The 13,092-nt window shown below is 44.3% G+C and overlaps 1 protein-coding gene across 2 annotated transcripts in view; it reads left to right on the forward strand.

The window, feature by feature from the left end:
- Positions 1–9,629, forward strand: part of CSF3R (colony stimulating factor 3 receptor) — a 33,857-nt gene extending 24,228 nt beyond the window's left edge. For both annotated transcript variants that reach the window (XM_069972648.1, XM_069972649.1), the window contains 6 exons: positions 105–203; positions 1,430–1,576; positions 3,566–3,706; positions 5,925–6,021; positions 6,309–6,387; positions 8,128–9,629. In XM_069972648.1, coding sequence (XP_069828749.1) covers positions 105–203; positions 1,430–1,576; positions 3,566–3,706; positions 5,925–6,021; positions 6,309–6,387; positions 8,128–8,568 — 1,004 coding nt within the window. In that variant the 3' untranslated portion in view covers positions 8,569–9,629. The remainder of the gene's footprint in view (positions 1–104; positions 204–1,429; positions 1,577–3,565; positions 3,707–5,924; positions 6,022–6,308; positions 6,388–8,127) is intronic.
- Positions 9,630–13,092: the final 3,463 nt, after the last annotated feature.

Consider the following 13,092-nt stretch of genomic DNA (forward strand, 5'->3'; position numbering starts at 1 on the left):
TTAAAAACATTAGTGAGTGACAGTGTAAAACTATGTGAATAACTATATCCCATGACTAACACTCCAAACATTATATTCATTTTGCCGCCTTTTTCCTATTACAGATATTCCACCATTCCAGAGGTACAGTGTGAGACTCTATCCTTTGTATACAGACTATATAGGGAGGGCCAAAGAGATGGAGGCATACTCTAAAGAAGGAGGTAACGTACAGCCGCATTAACTTATATCATCTGCCGTATGTTGATCTCACTAATAAAAGGCATGACTAGTAACTAAGCTGCTGTATGTCCTGCAGGAAGCGGTGTATTCTTTCCAGTCTGACACAGTGCTCTCTGCTGCCACCTCTGTCCAGGTCAGGAACTGTCCAGAGCAGGAGAGGTTCTCTATAGGGGATTTCCTGACTTGAACAGAGGTGGCAGCAGAGAGCACTGTGTCAGACTGGAAAGAATACACCACTTCCTGCAGGTCATAAGGCAGCTGATAAGTACTGGAAGACTGGAGATTTTTAAATAGAAGTAAATGACAAAACTATATAATTTTCTGAAACCAGTTGATTTGAAAGAAAAAGATTTTCACTGGATAATCCCTTTAAATATTAAATTGTAACTATCTTGACAGATTAGTGGAGATTTCCTCTGGAAGTTTGCTTCTCTATGGCTACAAACACACCATAAGGCCATGTTAACACTCTGTATGAGACCGGCCATTCTGTGACCCGGCCGGGATCAGCGATCACCCGGACAGCAGCCCCCCACAGCTCCCTCGGCCCTCCCTGGACAGTGAAGAGCGAACGAGTGCTCTTCACTGTGTAATGGAGCCTTAAGGCTATGTTCACACAACGTATTTTTTGCAACAACGGCCGTTGTTAATACGAAAAAATACATTGGCTTGCTGTCTATGGGGTCCCGGCTGGAGCGTATACACATAGTATTCGTTCCGGCCGGGACCCCTAGCGGCGCGGCAAACAACTGACATGTCAATGAATAGCGGCCGCAGAAAGCTCTGTCAGTGCACACTATGAAGCAAGCGGCTGCGGCCCCATAGTGTGCTGTGGTGAGTTCTGATGCGGGCGCACACTGATGCGCCTGCATCAGAACTCTGAGGCGTGAAAGAGCATCCAGCCGGTACTGCAGTACCGGCCGGGATGATCTTTTCAGAGACCGGCCGCTCCGTAATGGATCACGGAACGGCTGGTCTCTTACGCCATGTGAACATGGCCTAAGCCTGTAATGCCTGCGACCTCCATTGGATCCAATGGGGCTCTAGCATGTTACGGTCTCATGGCGAGTTTGTTGCCATGGAGACCCAAACCTCTGGATTAACAAAGGAAATCTCCACTAATCCGGCAACCTGCCGTAAAGACAGGTACACTTCAAGGTTCTTAAGGCTATAAGGAATAATTTCTATGATATCTTTCGTTCTGTAGCTCCAGACTTTGCTCCAGAAATCACCTCGATAGCGATCAGTAAATCCCAGGCGGCCGTGCAATGGACGCCAATTCCTGTGCAAAGAAGCAATGGATTCATTACCAACTACACAGTGTTTTGGATCGACACGAGTGGAAGAGAACATTGTAAGAGTAAAGCACATTCTGCACTTGTACATGTATGTAGCCCAAAATATCAGACCCGTATGGAGGCGACACAGTCATCGGCCCTCGGCAGGGTGAGGCGGTGGCTGCAGGGAGGGAGACGCTTGGTGACTAGATAGATCCTGCAAGGGCAGGTGGTGCGGTACTGCTGCTGCACTTGTTATGGGACCTGAGTGGTGCATGGCCTCCCTGGGTCCAGGGTTGTAGATGTAGCCCCTGTTGTGTATGATGATGTATGATGTAAAAGCCTCTTTCTGTCCTCAAAAAGCTGTTTTCCCCCCTTTCCCCCCCCCTCACTTTTCATCTGTTCATTATCAAGCAAAGCTGTCTTCATTAAAAGAGGAGCAAAGAGAAGATGGTTTCTGCTGAGTCTATTATAACCTATGGAGGGGGGGGGGGCGAGGGGGATTAGTGACCAAGAAGAGGACAGAAGCAGCTGTGTAGTTTGGAGACTGTCTGGGCACATAAATTGCTGGATCCAGAGGTCAGAAAGGTCAGTGCTTATCTGGAAGCTTGGTGAGAGTAGATTGCAGGATGTTTTGCTGTGCAGGGCTGCCTTTTCTCCTCTCTGTGTTCACTCATCCCCCTCGACCCCCTCCCCTCTATAATGGACACAGAAATTCAACTCCTTCTGAAGTGAGGGGGGGAGGTAGGAAAACAGCTTTTTGAGTACAGAAGGGAATTCTTTTGCTTCTATTACAAAGTTACTTACTTACTTACTTGTACTTGTACACTTTTACTAATTGAATGTTTTACTGGAAAGGTTCTTAAAGTAACAGTAAAGCTGAATACGGAGTTCTCAGCACCATTCTTAAGCTTATATTCTGGAAATTTTATCTTATGGGCCATTCCATCCAAACTGAACCTTTTCGTAACATCCGTAACACCCATTTTTTTTTTTAACAGCTAATTAAAAAAATGCAATTTAACCACAAAAGTTATAAATATACATTAAGACTCTTAATGTATATTTATAACTTTAGTGTCTAAATTGCAGTTTTACTAGGTTTAACTAGGTGTTACGGGTGTTACGAAAAGGTTCAGTTTGGATGGAATGGCCCTTATGGTATAAAAGATTTCTTGGTGGTCTTTCCCTTAAAAAATGTTAGTTGGTCTTTCCCTTAAAAAATGTTATTGTTGATCAACAGTGCTGTATGGGAGGGGCTTCATGGCCGTAGAGCCCCATATCCCCACCTACATCAGCGCCTAAGTCCTGATGCCTCAGTGATGTCATCACCTCCTAAGCCCTGCCCCCTCTGGGCCTCTAGGTCAGCCCATTCCAATGATGTGAGACTTGGGCGGAGATGGCGTCACAGAGGTGTGGGGCCAACAGCGCGGGGATATGGGGCACTACATCCATGAAGCCCCGCCCATACGGCACTGTTCACCAACAATAACACACATTTCTGAGGGGAGAAACCACCAAGAACTCCTGTTAGATGTCCAGAATATAAGCCTATGGGCCAGTTCACACTGAGCAAACACAGCACAAGGCCGCGGCGGAGCTCTCTGCCGCGGAATCCCGCCACACTCAATGTCCCGCTTTGAGTGAATGGGAGAGTGCGCCTGTCCGCTGCTCTCCGCTCAAAGAACTAACATGTTCATTCTTCGAGCGCAGAGCGGCGGCAGCGGACAGGTGCGCGCTCTCCCATTTTCTCAAAGCAGGACACTGAGCGCGGCGGGATTCCGCAGCAGAGAGCTCCGCCGCGGAATTGCACCTTGTTTGCTCAGTGTGATCTGGCCCTATAAGCCTAAGGAAGGTGCTGAGAATTCCGTACATGGAAAGGAGAGGACAATATCACTTTACAGTCAGCGGTTTGTGCCTGAGGGTGATTGCCGATTCCCTCTGAAATACTTGGGCGATAGTTTTGGATAGTTTAGACCTGAAGAAGGATAGTCCTCTTAGTGGGCTCTTGGATAGAAGACTTGTAGAGTACATAGGGGGCTACTAAATATATTCTACTGTTTTAGGCTCAACTCTAGATGGTTCGACAACAAAATACAATCTAACTAATCTGCTCCCATCAACCTCCTACAAAGTGTGGCTAAGGAGCTCAACATCTGGAGGAAGTGTGAATGGGACTGTTCTAATGCTTCATACTGCTGCCCTAGGTAAGCGCAATGTTCAGATATTTTGGGGGTTACAAAGGGCTTTATTAAGGGAGAAGTCCGGGCAGACCTCTTTTTAGTCCCAGAAGAGGGAGGATAAAGGAAATAACATGCTATCACCTCTCTGGCTCCAGTCTGGGCGGGAACCCAAGTTGGGATGTGTCATGTCTCAGCCAGTAAGCGGCACTTGTGAAAAAAAGAGGTCAGTCCGGAGTTCTCCTCTAAGAGACAACTCTCCTTCTAGAAGTTTGAAACCAAGCTCTGTAAAAGACATCCTGAGACATGAATGGATCGTTGCTGACGCAGGGATACCAGTGCCACAGATCTTCTCTTTAAAACCGTCGTCCGATTACCACGCACGGTGCTGGTCTATTCCTGGGTACTGACCTGGCATGAAGCAATGGAGACGGACCCACCAGCGCCCAGTGTGATGAAACCCCATCCCCTCTGTAACGCGGCTCCATTGATTCTAATTGATCTGCGTCACAGAGGGGAGATCAACGTTTGGTGGTTGGTATAGGTATAGGTGTTGTTGTGACAGCTCAGCCAAAGATGGTATAGTCGTAACGCCAGTGCTAGTCCAGCACACAGGTGTGATGTTGGCACCTGCTTTGTATTGTGGCTGGCTGTACTCCCCAGAAATGGTTGGTGACCTGCCGGGTTGTGATAGGTCCCTTGGGCTCTTGTCACGGTAGTCCTGAGTGGCAATCGACCCACCCGGACAATCGGTACTGCCACTCACAGAAAGGGAGAAAATAACCCACGGCGTGCGGCTAATGTGTATAGATGCTGGTGTAGAGGAAAGGATGACTGAGTCCCAGTGATAGAAAAATATAACAGCTTTACTGTACAGTCTCTTAGTAGTACAATACACTTTGGCAGCAAATCGATAAATCTTTACACAGACTTTAGTACTTGAACTCGTTTGTGCTGTGGAGATGCTTGAAGAAGTAGAGTAGAGTAGAGTAAGTTGTAATGGTGCTTGAAGAGCTGAACATAGAGTAGAGTAGCGTAGAGGAGAGGAGTTTGTCAAGAGAGTCCTAACCCCATGTAGCAACATACTTTGCTGGAACTTGAGAGAATACTTTAGAGTGAGAAGTGTACTTATACCTATGTATAGACTTTAGTCTGACCACCTTCTGCCCTACAGTGTTGAGTGACTCGTCCTCCTAAGGGGAAACAAACCCCAGTTGTCGTTACCTTGGTGAAGCTAAGCTCCCAAGCCTTTCCGGTCATCTGCACTGCGAGATAGGATACGTAGACCTTCTGGTAGCTTTGTCCTATCCAGGCTAGTTCCTCTTGTATATCAGGATACTGCCCTGCACTTTGTAGAGTGGTTCTCAGCATGGAATAGGATGTTCTCAAACTCTCCTCCCTTGGTAGTGTTAAGTACTGCATAGTAGATATAGTAGTGAATTGGTCTCTGACCAACTCACTAACTGGACACACACTGAACTGACTTGTTCCGGATAAAGGTTCTGGCAGAGCCAGGCCCTGACTTGGCTACAGCAGAGGTGTCTGCTCTGTGTGTCCTTCTCCCACGAGAATCTGGGTAAGAACTGAAGCTACACCTCCCCCCACCAAACAACTTCCTACAGGGGATGTGCCACCCACCCTGTCAGCGGTGGAAAGGAATGTGTGCAAAAGAAAAAAAAGAGATAGGTCAAAAGAGCAGTACAGAGCATCTCCTATAGGTCAGCAAAGGCACCTGGTACATATAAAACAGTAACCCATTCCTAACTTTAGCTGTGCAATACATAAGAGCATACATATATAGAAAATACTGACATCTAGTGGTGAAACTTTAAAGTGCACTCCATCACCACTTAACCTGGAGTAAGAAGTTTTTGCAACAGGTGCACAGCAGAAAAGAACACCCGTGGTGGAAAACCACAAACACACTGGGGGCAGCAGGTTTGCCCGGTGCCTGAGAACCTAGTGCCGATTAAAAAAAAGGCCCGCAGCACCAGCATGCCTGCACCAGTGCCGATCCATTCATGTAAAGAACTTAAAGCGTAACTTTTACATTCTACATAAGTTTGTCACCCCCTTTCGCTTGTATAGCACTCTGGAATCAAGGGCACAAATAATAATAATAATAATAATAATAATATATAACAAATAGAAGGCTGGGTCTATAATGAATGTAATACACATATAATTGGATATAATTACAAATGATTCCTATACTGTACTCAATTGATAATTTATCTCCATTCAGATAATGAAGACATCAATACGATGCTCCTGATTTTTATTCTTCTTGGATTCCTGATCCTCATTTTCATGGTTATTACCTGTGTTATGAAAAATGAAAGGTAAATCAAGTAAAGTATAAAGCGGCAACACAAGTCAGCTTTGTCCACTCACTAGTGATGTTTTCTATACAATCATATACTATCTCTTATGTGTTCTTGTCTTCCGATATAAGTCCTTTTGACCCCTCAAATGCAGTACAGTACGTGCACCTATTTCACTGTTTCCAGTGGTAATTGAAATTTCATTCCATCTTTACATCAGGTTTATTGCAGTGCTACAATCAGTTGTTCGGTATAAGTTTACTAAAAAAATATGGTATTTCTTTTATGTTCTTTAACCACAACAGAATGAAGAATCGGTTTTGGCCCGTTGTTCCAGACCCTGCCAATAGTCAAATGGGAAAACGAGTCTTCTTCTTAGAAAAGGTGACAAAGCGCCATCAACTTCAATTTAACCTTATTTAATTTCCTGAGGTTTTACTTTAGTAAATTAGACTATAGCAAACAATGTATTCTAAACAAATTAGGACACCTGCTGAAGAGGTGCGTAATAGATCTGGGAATTGTACTAGAGTTGAGCGATCTTTGGGCATGCTCAAGTTCAACCAAAATCGAGCATGCGGCATTTGATTAGCGGTGGCTGCTGAAGTTGGATAAAGTCCACAAATACAGTCACATACTCTAAATCTGAGGGTAGTATAGGAGTAGAGCTGTACTGTTGTGTACTATACCAGCGATCAGACGATTGTCACTTCAAGTCGCCCATTAAGGGATTTTTTTTTAGAATATTTTAATAATTAAAAAATGTAAAATAATTTGCTATAAATACCCCTCAGTGAGTGGCAGTATTAACATTGGACCACAACTTCATTCACACATTATGGGACTGACCGAGATAGCCGAATGCTATATTCCACTACCTTAGTCAGACCCCTAGAGTCTGAATGGAGTGGCAATGTGCATACATGACCAATGCTTTATTAATCCAGGCAAAAATATCCAATGGAGTAATCAGTTAAGAGTCTCCATTGATACATTGCCCCCTAAAAAATGTAAAAATGCAAAAACAGGGTCCGTGGAGCCTCGTGTTTACAAGTCTCAAAACACGGGAATAGCTATATATCCCTCCAGGGAAAGAAACCCATTGCCAAGGGGTGCCTCCCAGTGGGGAAATCACCAAATCACCCTGATAGGTAGCCCCTTAAGTCCCACTGGGTTGCGAGTATTGGGACACACATAGGAAAATACCAGGGTGGCCCCTTTTACATCATAGTGTAACTCGGTTGCGAGTATTACGACATGACAAGGGAAATACCTAAGCCAGGCATCCACCCACAGACCGCTGTTTCGGGGTATTGCCTCTCATCAGTGTGGAGCAGGATTCTGGCTAATGGGGGCAATGAATAGTAGACCAAATTCATTCATTCAGGGTATTCAAGACCCCTGTTATTGTGGTTGGTAGGGCTCTATCAGTCAAACCTCCACCAATCACTTATCACGTATGGTCACATATGGGGTACAGTCATACTCAGGGGAAATTGCTTAACAAATTTTGAGGTGCATATACCACTGTGTTCCTTAAGTAATTTTGAGCTATATGTACATTATTAAGAAAACCGAAAATTTTCTTTAGCGTATCAAAAACTTTCTAAAAAAACTTCTGTGTAGTTTGGATATCCTTTTGTGAATTGTTGTAGAGGTGCAGTTTCTAAAATGATGGTGATTTATAGGGGTTTCTATCATACAGGTCTCGAAAATCCACTTCAGAAATCATCTGGTCACTAAAATAAAAAAGAAAAATTTGATAATATGCTGCTAAACCCTGTAACATTCTAAACAAGTAAAAGAGCGCTTACCAAATGATGCCAATGTAAAGTAAATATATATAATTGATAACCATTAGCTCATTTATGTAGAATCACTACCCTTCTTAGAGAGAATTTAAAAATTTTTAAAAATTGATAATTTTTCCAAATTTTCGACATTTTCCAAATTTTACTCATTTTTGCAAAATTTGAGTTTTTAGCTCTGGTAAAATGAAAGCTAAACTGTGATTGGTTGCTGAGGCAGTATACTGAGTTTAATCAATCTGGGCCATATCTATAAAGTTATCATTTCTTTTGTATTATTTTCTGGCGTCTAGTAACCAATGGTTTCTTTTTGTAGACACCAGAGATGACTTTTGCCGTCAGTGATGTTTCTCAGGTTATTACAAGTGAACTCAAAATTGTGGAGGGATGGCAAGGAAAGAATCCAACTTTGGACAATGAAGTCAAGGTTAACAGTTTCGAAGACTATGGACTTTCAAGCAAAAAACAAATATCCTCTCCAGAAGATCCAAATAAGCCGAAATATTACGTCAATGTGGACACTGTCCAGTATGCCAAGGTGATCACAGAGGGCTACCGTGAACAGAGTCCTCCAACCTCTGTCTATGTGAGATCGGACTCCACACAACCTCTTCTCTGTGACGTATCACCCAGCCCCCAGAACTATGAGAACACATGGTTCCACTTCGGCAGCAACGAGGACAGCGTGTTCTTGATGGAAGAAGAAAACATGAGAGACTTTCCTCTTCTAAATGCCCTGCAGCTCCGCGAGGATTGAAATGCACTCAGTTTGTTTTCTAAAGTAAATCGGCAACTACCCAATAACCATCTACCCAATAGCCATCAAAAGTTTTGTTTCTCAACAGATCTTGTGGGAATCTTGCAGCTGGTGTTCATGGTTTGTTATACGCCTCACAAACCGATAGTCACATATAAATAGTTAGCAGCATGTCAGAAAATGTCTGGCGTTCCGAAACCCAGAAAGAGAAATATGAAACGTGAAAGTTTAAACACCGCAATATTAGTCCTGATGTTTTGTGCTTTTTAAAACCAAGGGGTCATCCACTAGTTCCGTGTAAATACGGACAATGTGGTACGGAATGGAATTTGGAGTTTCCGGCATCATCATCATCATCAGATATCATTGGCATCATTATCAGATATTTAAGGGGACGTTCATACTATGGACTCTACCTAAAATTCCGCAAAAATACCGTAGTGTGAACGCCCCATAAATCTTCACACTACTTACTGAAATGTGTCAGAACAGTAGCACAACGTTTTAAACTGTTTGGGGGCTCTTGGCATCATGATGTATGATGATGCTGAGAGTTTTTAATTCTGGTCTGTAAAACATCATCCGTATTTAAGGACTGTGCACAGAACGTGGGACAGACCCTTAAAGTATACTTGGGTGACTTGTAGCGCCTCTCCACAGTATAGTGCAGTACTACATGTCCTGTATGGCTCTTTACCTGTGCCAGGATGAGCTGCCTCTTTGGGCTCCAGGTGAGGGCGGCTTCATGTTATTTTTCTGGGACCCTGTGTGATCTGTAATATCCAGTCTCCAGTCGCTCTTTATGACTGCTGTATGTAAGGACCTCCTTTATCCATACTAGTCATCTGCTTTTTTCCTTCACTCTTCATTTGTTCTTATTTTTGGATGACAATTTGGAGGCCTCAATCTCAAGATGCAATATTTTCAACGCACCATGGTCATTCTGTATGCCTTGTATACATCTACTTTAGTTGATATGACATGTATGGTATGGCTGTCTTAAAGGGGTTCTCTGGCCCGGGGGTATTTTTAAGCTATAGCTGGGGTGGTTATGGACGACAGAGGGCACTTACCTACCCCCTTCCAGCGCCGGGTCCCGGATTGCGCTGCCTGGTACACCAGTTCCTGGTGTGAGTTGCTGCATGAGACGTGACGTCTCAAGGCAGCTCAGCCATTCAGCGGCCGAGGCGGGACTTTGCTATGGCCACTGAATGGCTGAGCTGCCTTGAGACGTCCCGTCTCATGCGGCAGCTCACATCAGAAACTGATGTACCGGGCGGCGCGATCCGGGACCCGGTGCTGGAACGGGGTAGGTAAGTGACCTCTGCCATCCATAACCACCCCATGCCCGGCCATACCTGAAAAATACCCCCAGGCCGGAGGCAAACATATTGCGGAGGTGGATGGCATTGATCATACTATGATTTGCTGCATTGTTTCTACAGTTTACAATTCTGCTTTACACTTTATCCTTTAAAGCATGGATGGGGAACCTTTGGCCCTCCAGCTGTTGCAAAACTACAATTCCCATCATGCCTGGACAGCCAAAGCCTTTGGCTTTGGCTGTCCAGGCATGATGGGAATTGTAGTTTTGCAACAGCTGGAAGGCCAAAGGTTCCCCATTAGAGATGAGCGAACCTAGAGCATGCTCGAGTCCATCCGAACCCAAACGTTCGGCATTTGATTATTGGTGGCTGCTGAAGTTGGATAAAGCTCTAACGTCTGGAAAACATGGATACAGCCAAAGATACAGCCAAAGGGATGCTCAGTACCATGTGTCCCCCTGCCATCATCCTCTCCAGCAGCCACAGCCCGCACAGCTCTGGGAGTTGGGTCGTGACATCACCATGTTATCCAGGAAGTGACATCACCATGTTATCCAGGAAGTGACATCACCATGTTATCCAGGAAGTGACATCACCATGTTATCCAGGAAGTGACATCACCATGTTATCCAGGAAGTGAAGCTTTGATGCAGTAGTAAGTGCAGGGAAAAAAGCAATTTATAAGTATTTCCTGTAATAAGTGTATATTGGGGATTTGTATAACCTTTGGGGGGCAATACAATACTTCAATAAAAATTTTCGCTGGACTTTTCCTTTAACTATATAACTTTCTAAAACTAGTTGATTTGAAAGAAAAAGATTTTTGCCGGAGTACCTAAGCCTGGATAGCCCCTTTAAAGGATCTGCTATCAATGTTTTAGAGCCAGATACCATAGGATGCATTCAGACCTCTTGTACAGCCCACGCCTTAATGTGTCACAGTCGATACAAAAACCTTTTGACATGTCATAGAAACAGCACAGAGACATGTCACAGAGACAGCACAGAGACATGTCATAGAGACAGCACAGAGACATGTCATAGAGACAGCACAGAGACATGTCATAGAAACAGCACAGAGACATGTCATAGAGACAGCACAGAGACATGTCATAGAGACAGCACAGAGACATGTCATAGAGACAGCACAGAGACATGTCATAGGGACAGCAGAGACATGTCATAGAGACATGTCATAGAAACAGCATAGAGACATGTCATAGAAACAGCACAGAGAAGTCATAGAAACAGCATAGAGACATGTCACAGAGACAGCACAGAGACATGTCACAGAGACAGCACAGAGACATGTCATAGAGACAGCACAGAGACATGTCATAGAAACAGCACAGAGACATGTCAGAGACAGCACAGAGACATGTCATAGAGACAGCACAGAGACATGTCATAGAAACAGCACAGAGACATGTCATAGAGACAGCACAGAGACATGTCATAGAGACAGCACAGAGACATATCATAGAGACAGCACAGAGACGTCATAGAGACAGCACAGAGACATGTCATAGAGACAGCATAGAGACATGTCATAGAGACAGCACAGAGACATGTCATAGAGACAGCACAGAGACATGTCATAGGGACAGCAGAGACATGTCATAGAGACAGCACAGAGACATGTCATAGAGACAGCACATAGACGTCATAGAAACAGCACAGAGACATGTAATAGAGACAGCACAGACACATGTCATAGAGACAGCACACAGACATGTCATAGAGACAGCATAGAGACATGTCATAGAAACAGCACAGAGACATGTCATAGAGACAGCACAGAGACATGTCATAGAGACATGTCATAGAGACAGCACAGAGACGTCAGAGACAGCAGAGATGTCATAGAGACAGCACAGAGACATGTCATAGAAACAGCATAGAGACATGTCATAGAGACAGCACAGAGACATGTCATAGAGACAGCACAGAGACATGTCATAGACATGTCATAGAGACAGCACAGAGACATGTCATAGAGACATGTCATAGAGACAGCACAGAGACATGTCATAGAGACAGCACAGAGACATGTCATAGACAGCACAGAGACATGTCATAGAGACAGCAGAGACATGTCATAGAGACAGCACAGAGACGTCATAGAAACAGCACAGAGACATGTCATAGAGACAGCACAGAGACACGTCATAGAGACAGCACAGAGACATGTCATGGAGACAGCACAGAGACACGTCATAGAGACATGTCATAGAGACAGCAGAGACATGTCATAGAGACAGCACATAGACGTCATAGAAACAGCACAGAGATATGTCATAGAGACAGCACAGAGACATGTCATAGAGACAGCACACAGACATGTCATAGAGACAGCATAGAGACATGTCATAGAGACAGCACAGAGACATGTCATAGAGACAGCATAGAGACAGCACAGAGACATGTCATAGAGACAGCATAGAGACATGTCATAGAGACAGCACAGAGACGTCAGAGACAGCACAGAGACATGTCATAGAGACAGCACAGAGACGTCATAGAGACAGCACAGACATGTCATAAAGACAGCACAGAGACATGTCATAGAGACAGCACAGAGACATGTCATAGAGACAGCATAGAGACATGTCATAGAGACAGCACAGAGACATGTCAAAAGTTTTCATCGGTCCAGGTCTCAGTATTCACACCTGTACTAATCGTGAGAACAACTCTTTAGAAAAAAAGAGTCAATGGAGCTCCATGGAGTCCTGGAGAGGATGCAGCGCGGTCTTCTCCCATCTTGTTCTCCTGATCGGTACAGGTGTGAACACTCAGATCTGGACCGATGAAAACTTTTGATATGTCTCTATGACATATCAAAAGTTTTTTAAAGTGGTACTCCAGTGAAATTTTTTTTGTTTCAAATAAACTGGTTTCAGAAAGTTATATAGATTTGTAATTTACTTCTATTTAAAAATCTCAAGTCTTCCCATACTTATCAGCTGCTGTATGTCCTGCAGAAGATGTTTTCTTCCCAGTCTGACACAGTGCTCTCTGCTGCCACCTCTGTCCATGACAGGAACTGTCCAGAGCAGGAGAGGTTTTCTATCAGGATTTTCTGCTGCTCTGGACAGTTCCTGACATGGACAGAGGTGGCAACAGAGAGTACTGTGTCAGACTGGAGAGACTACACCACTTCCTGCAGGACATACAGCAGATGATAAGTATGGAAAGA

Source organism: Dendropsophus ebraccatus, chromosome 5 (genome assembly GCF_027789765.1).
Source record: "Dendropsophus ebraccatus isolate aDenEbr1 chromosome 5, aDenEbr1.pat, whole genome shotgun sequence".
NCBI lineage: Eukaryota > Metazoa > Chordata > Amphibia > Anura > Hylidae > Dendropsophus > Dendropsophus ebraccatus.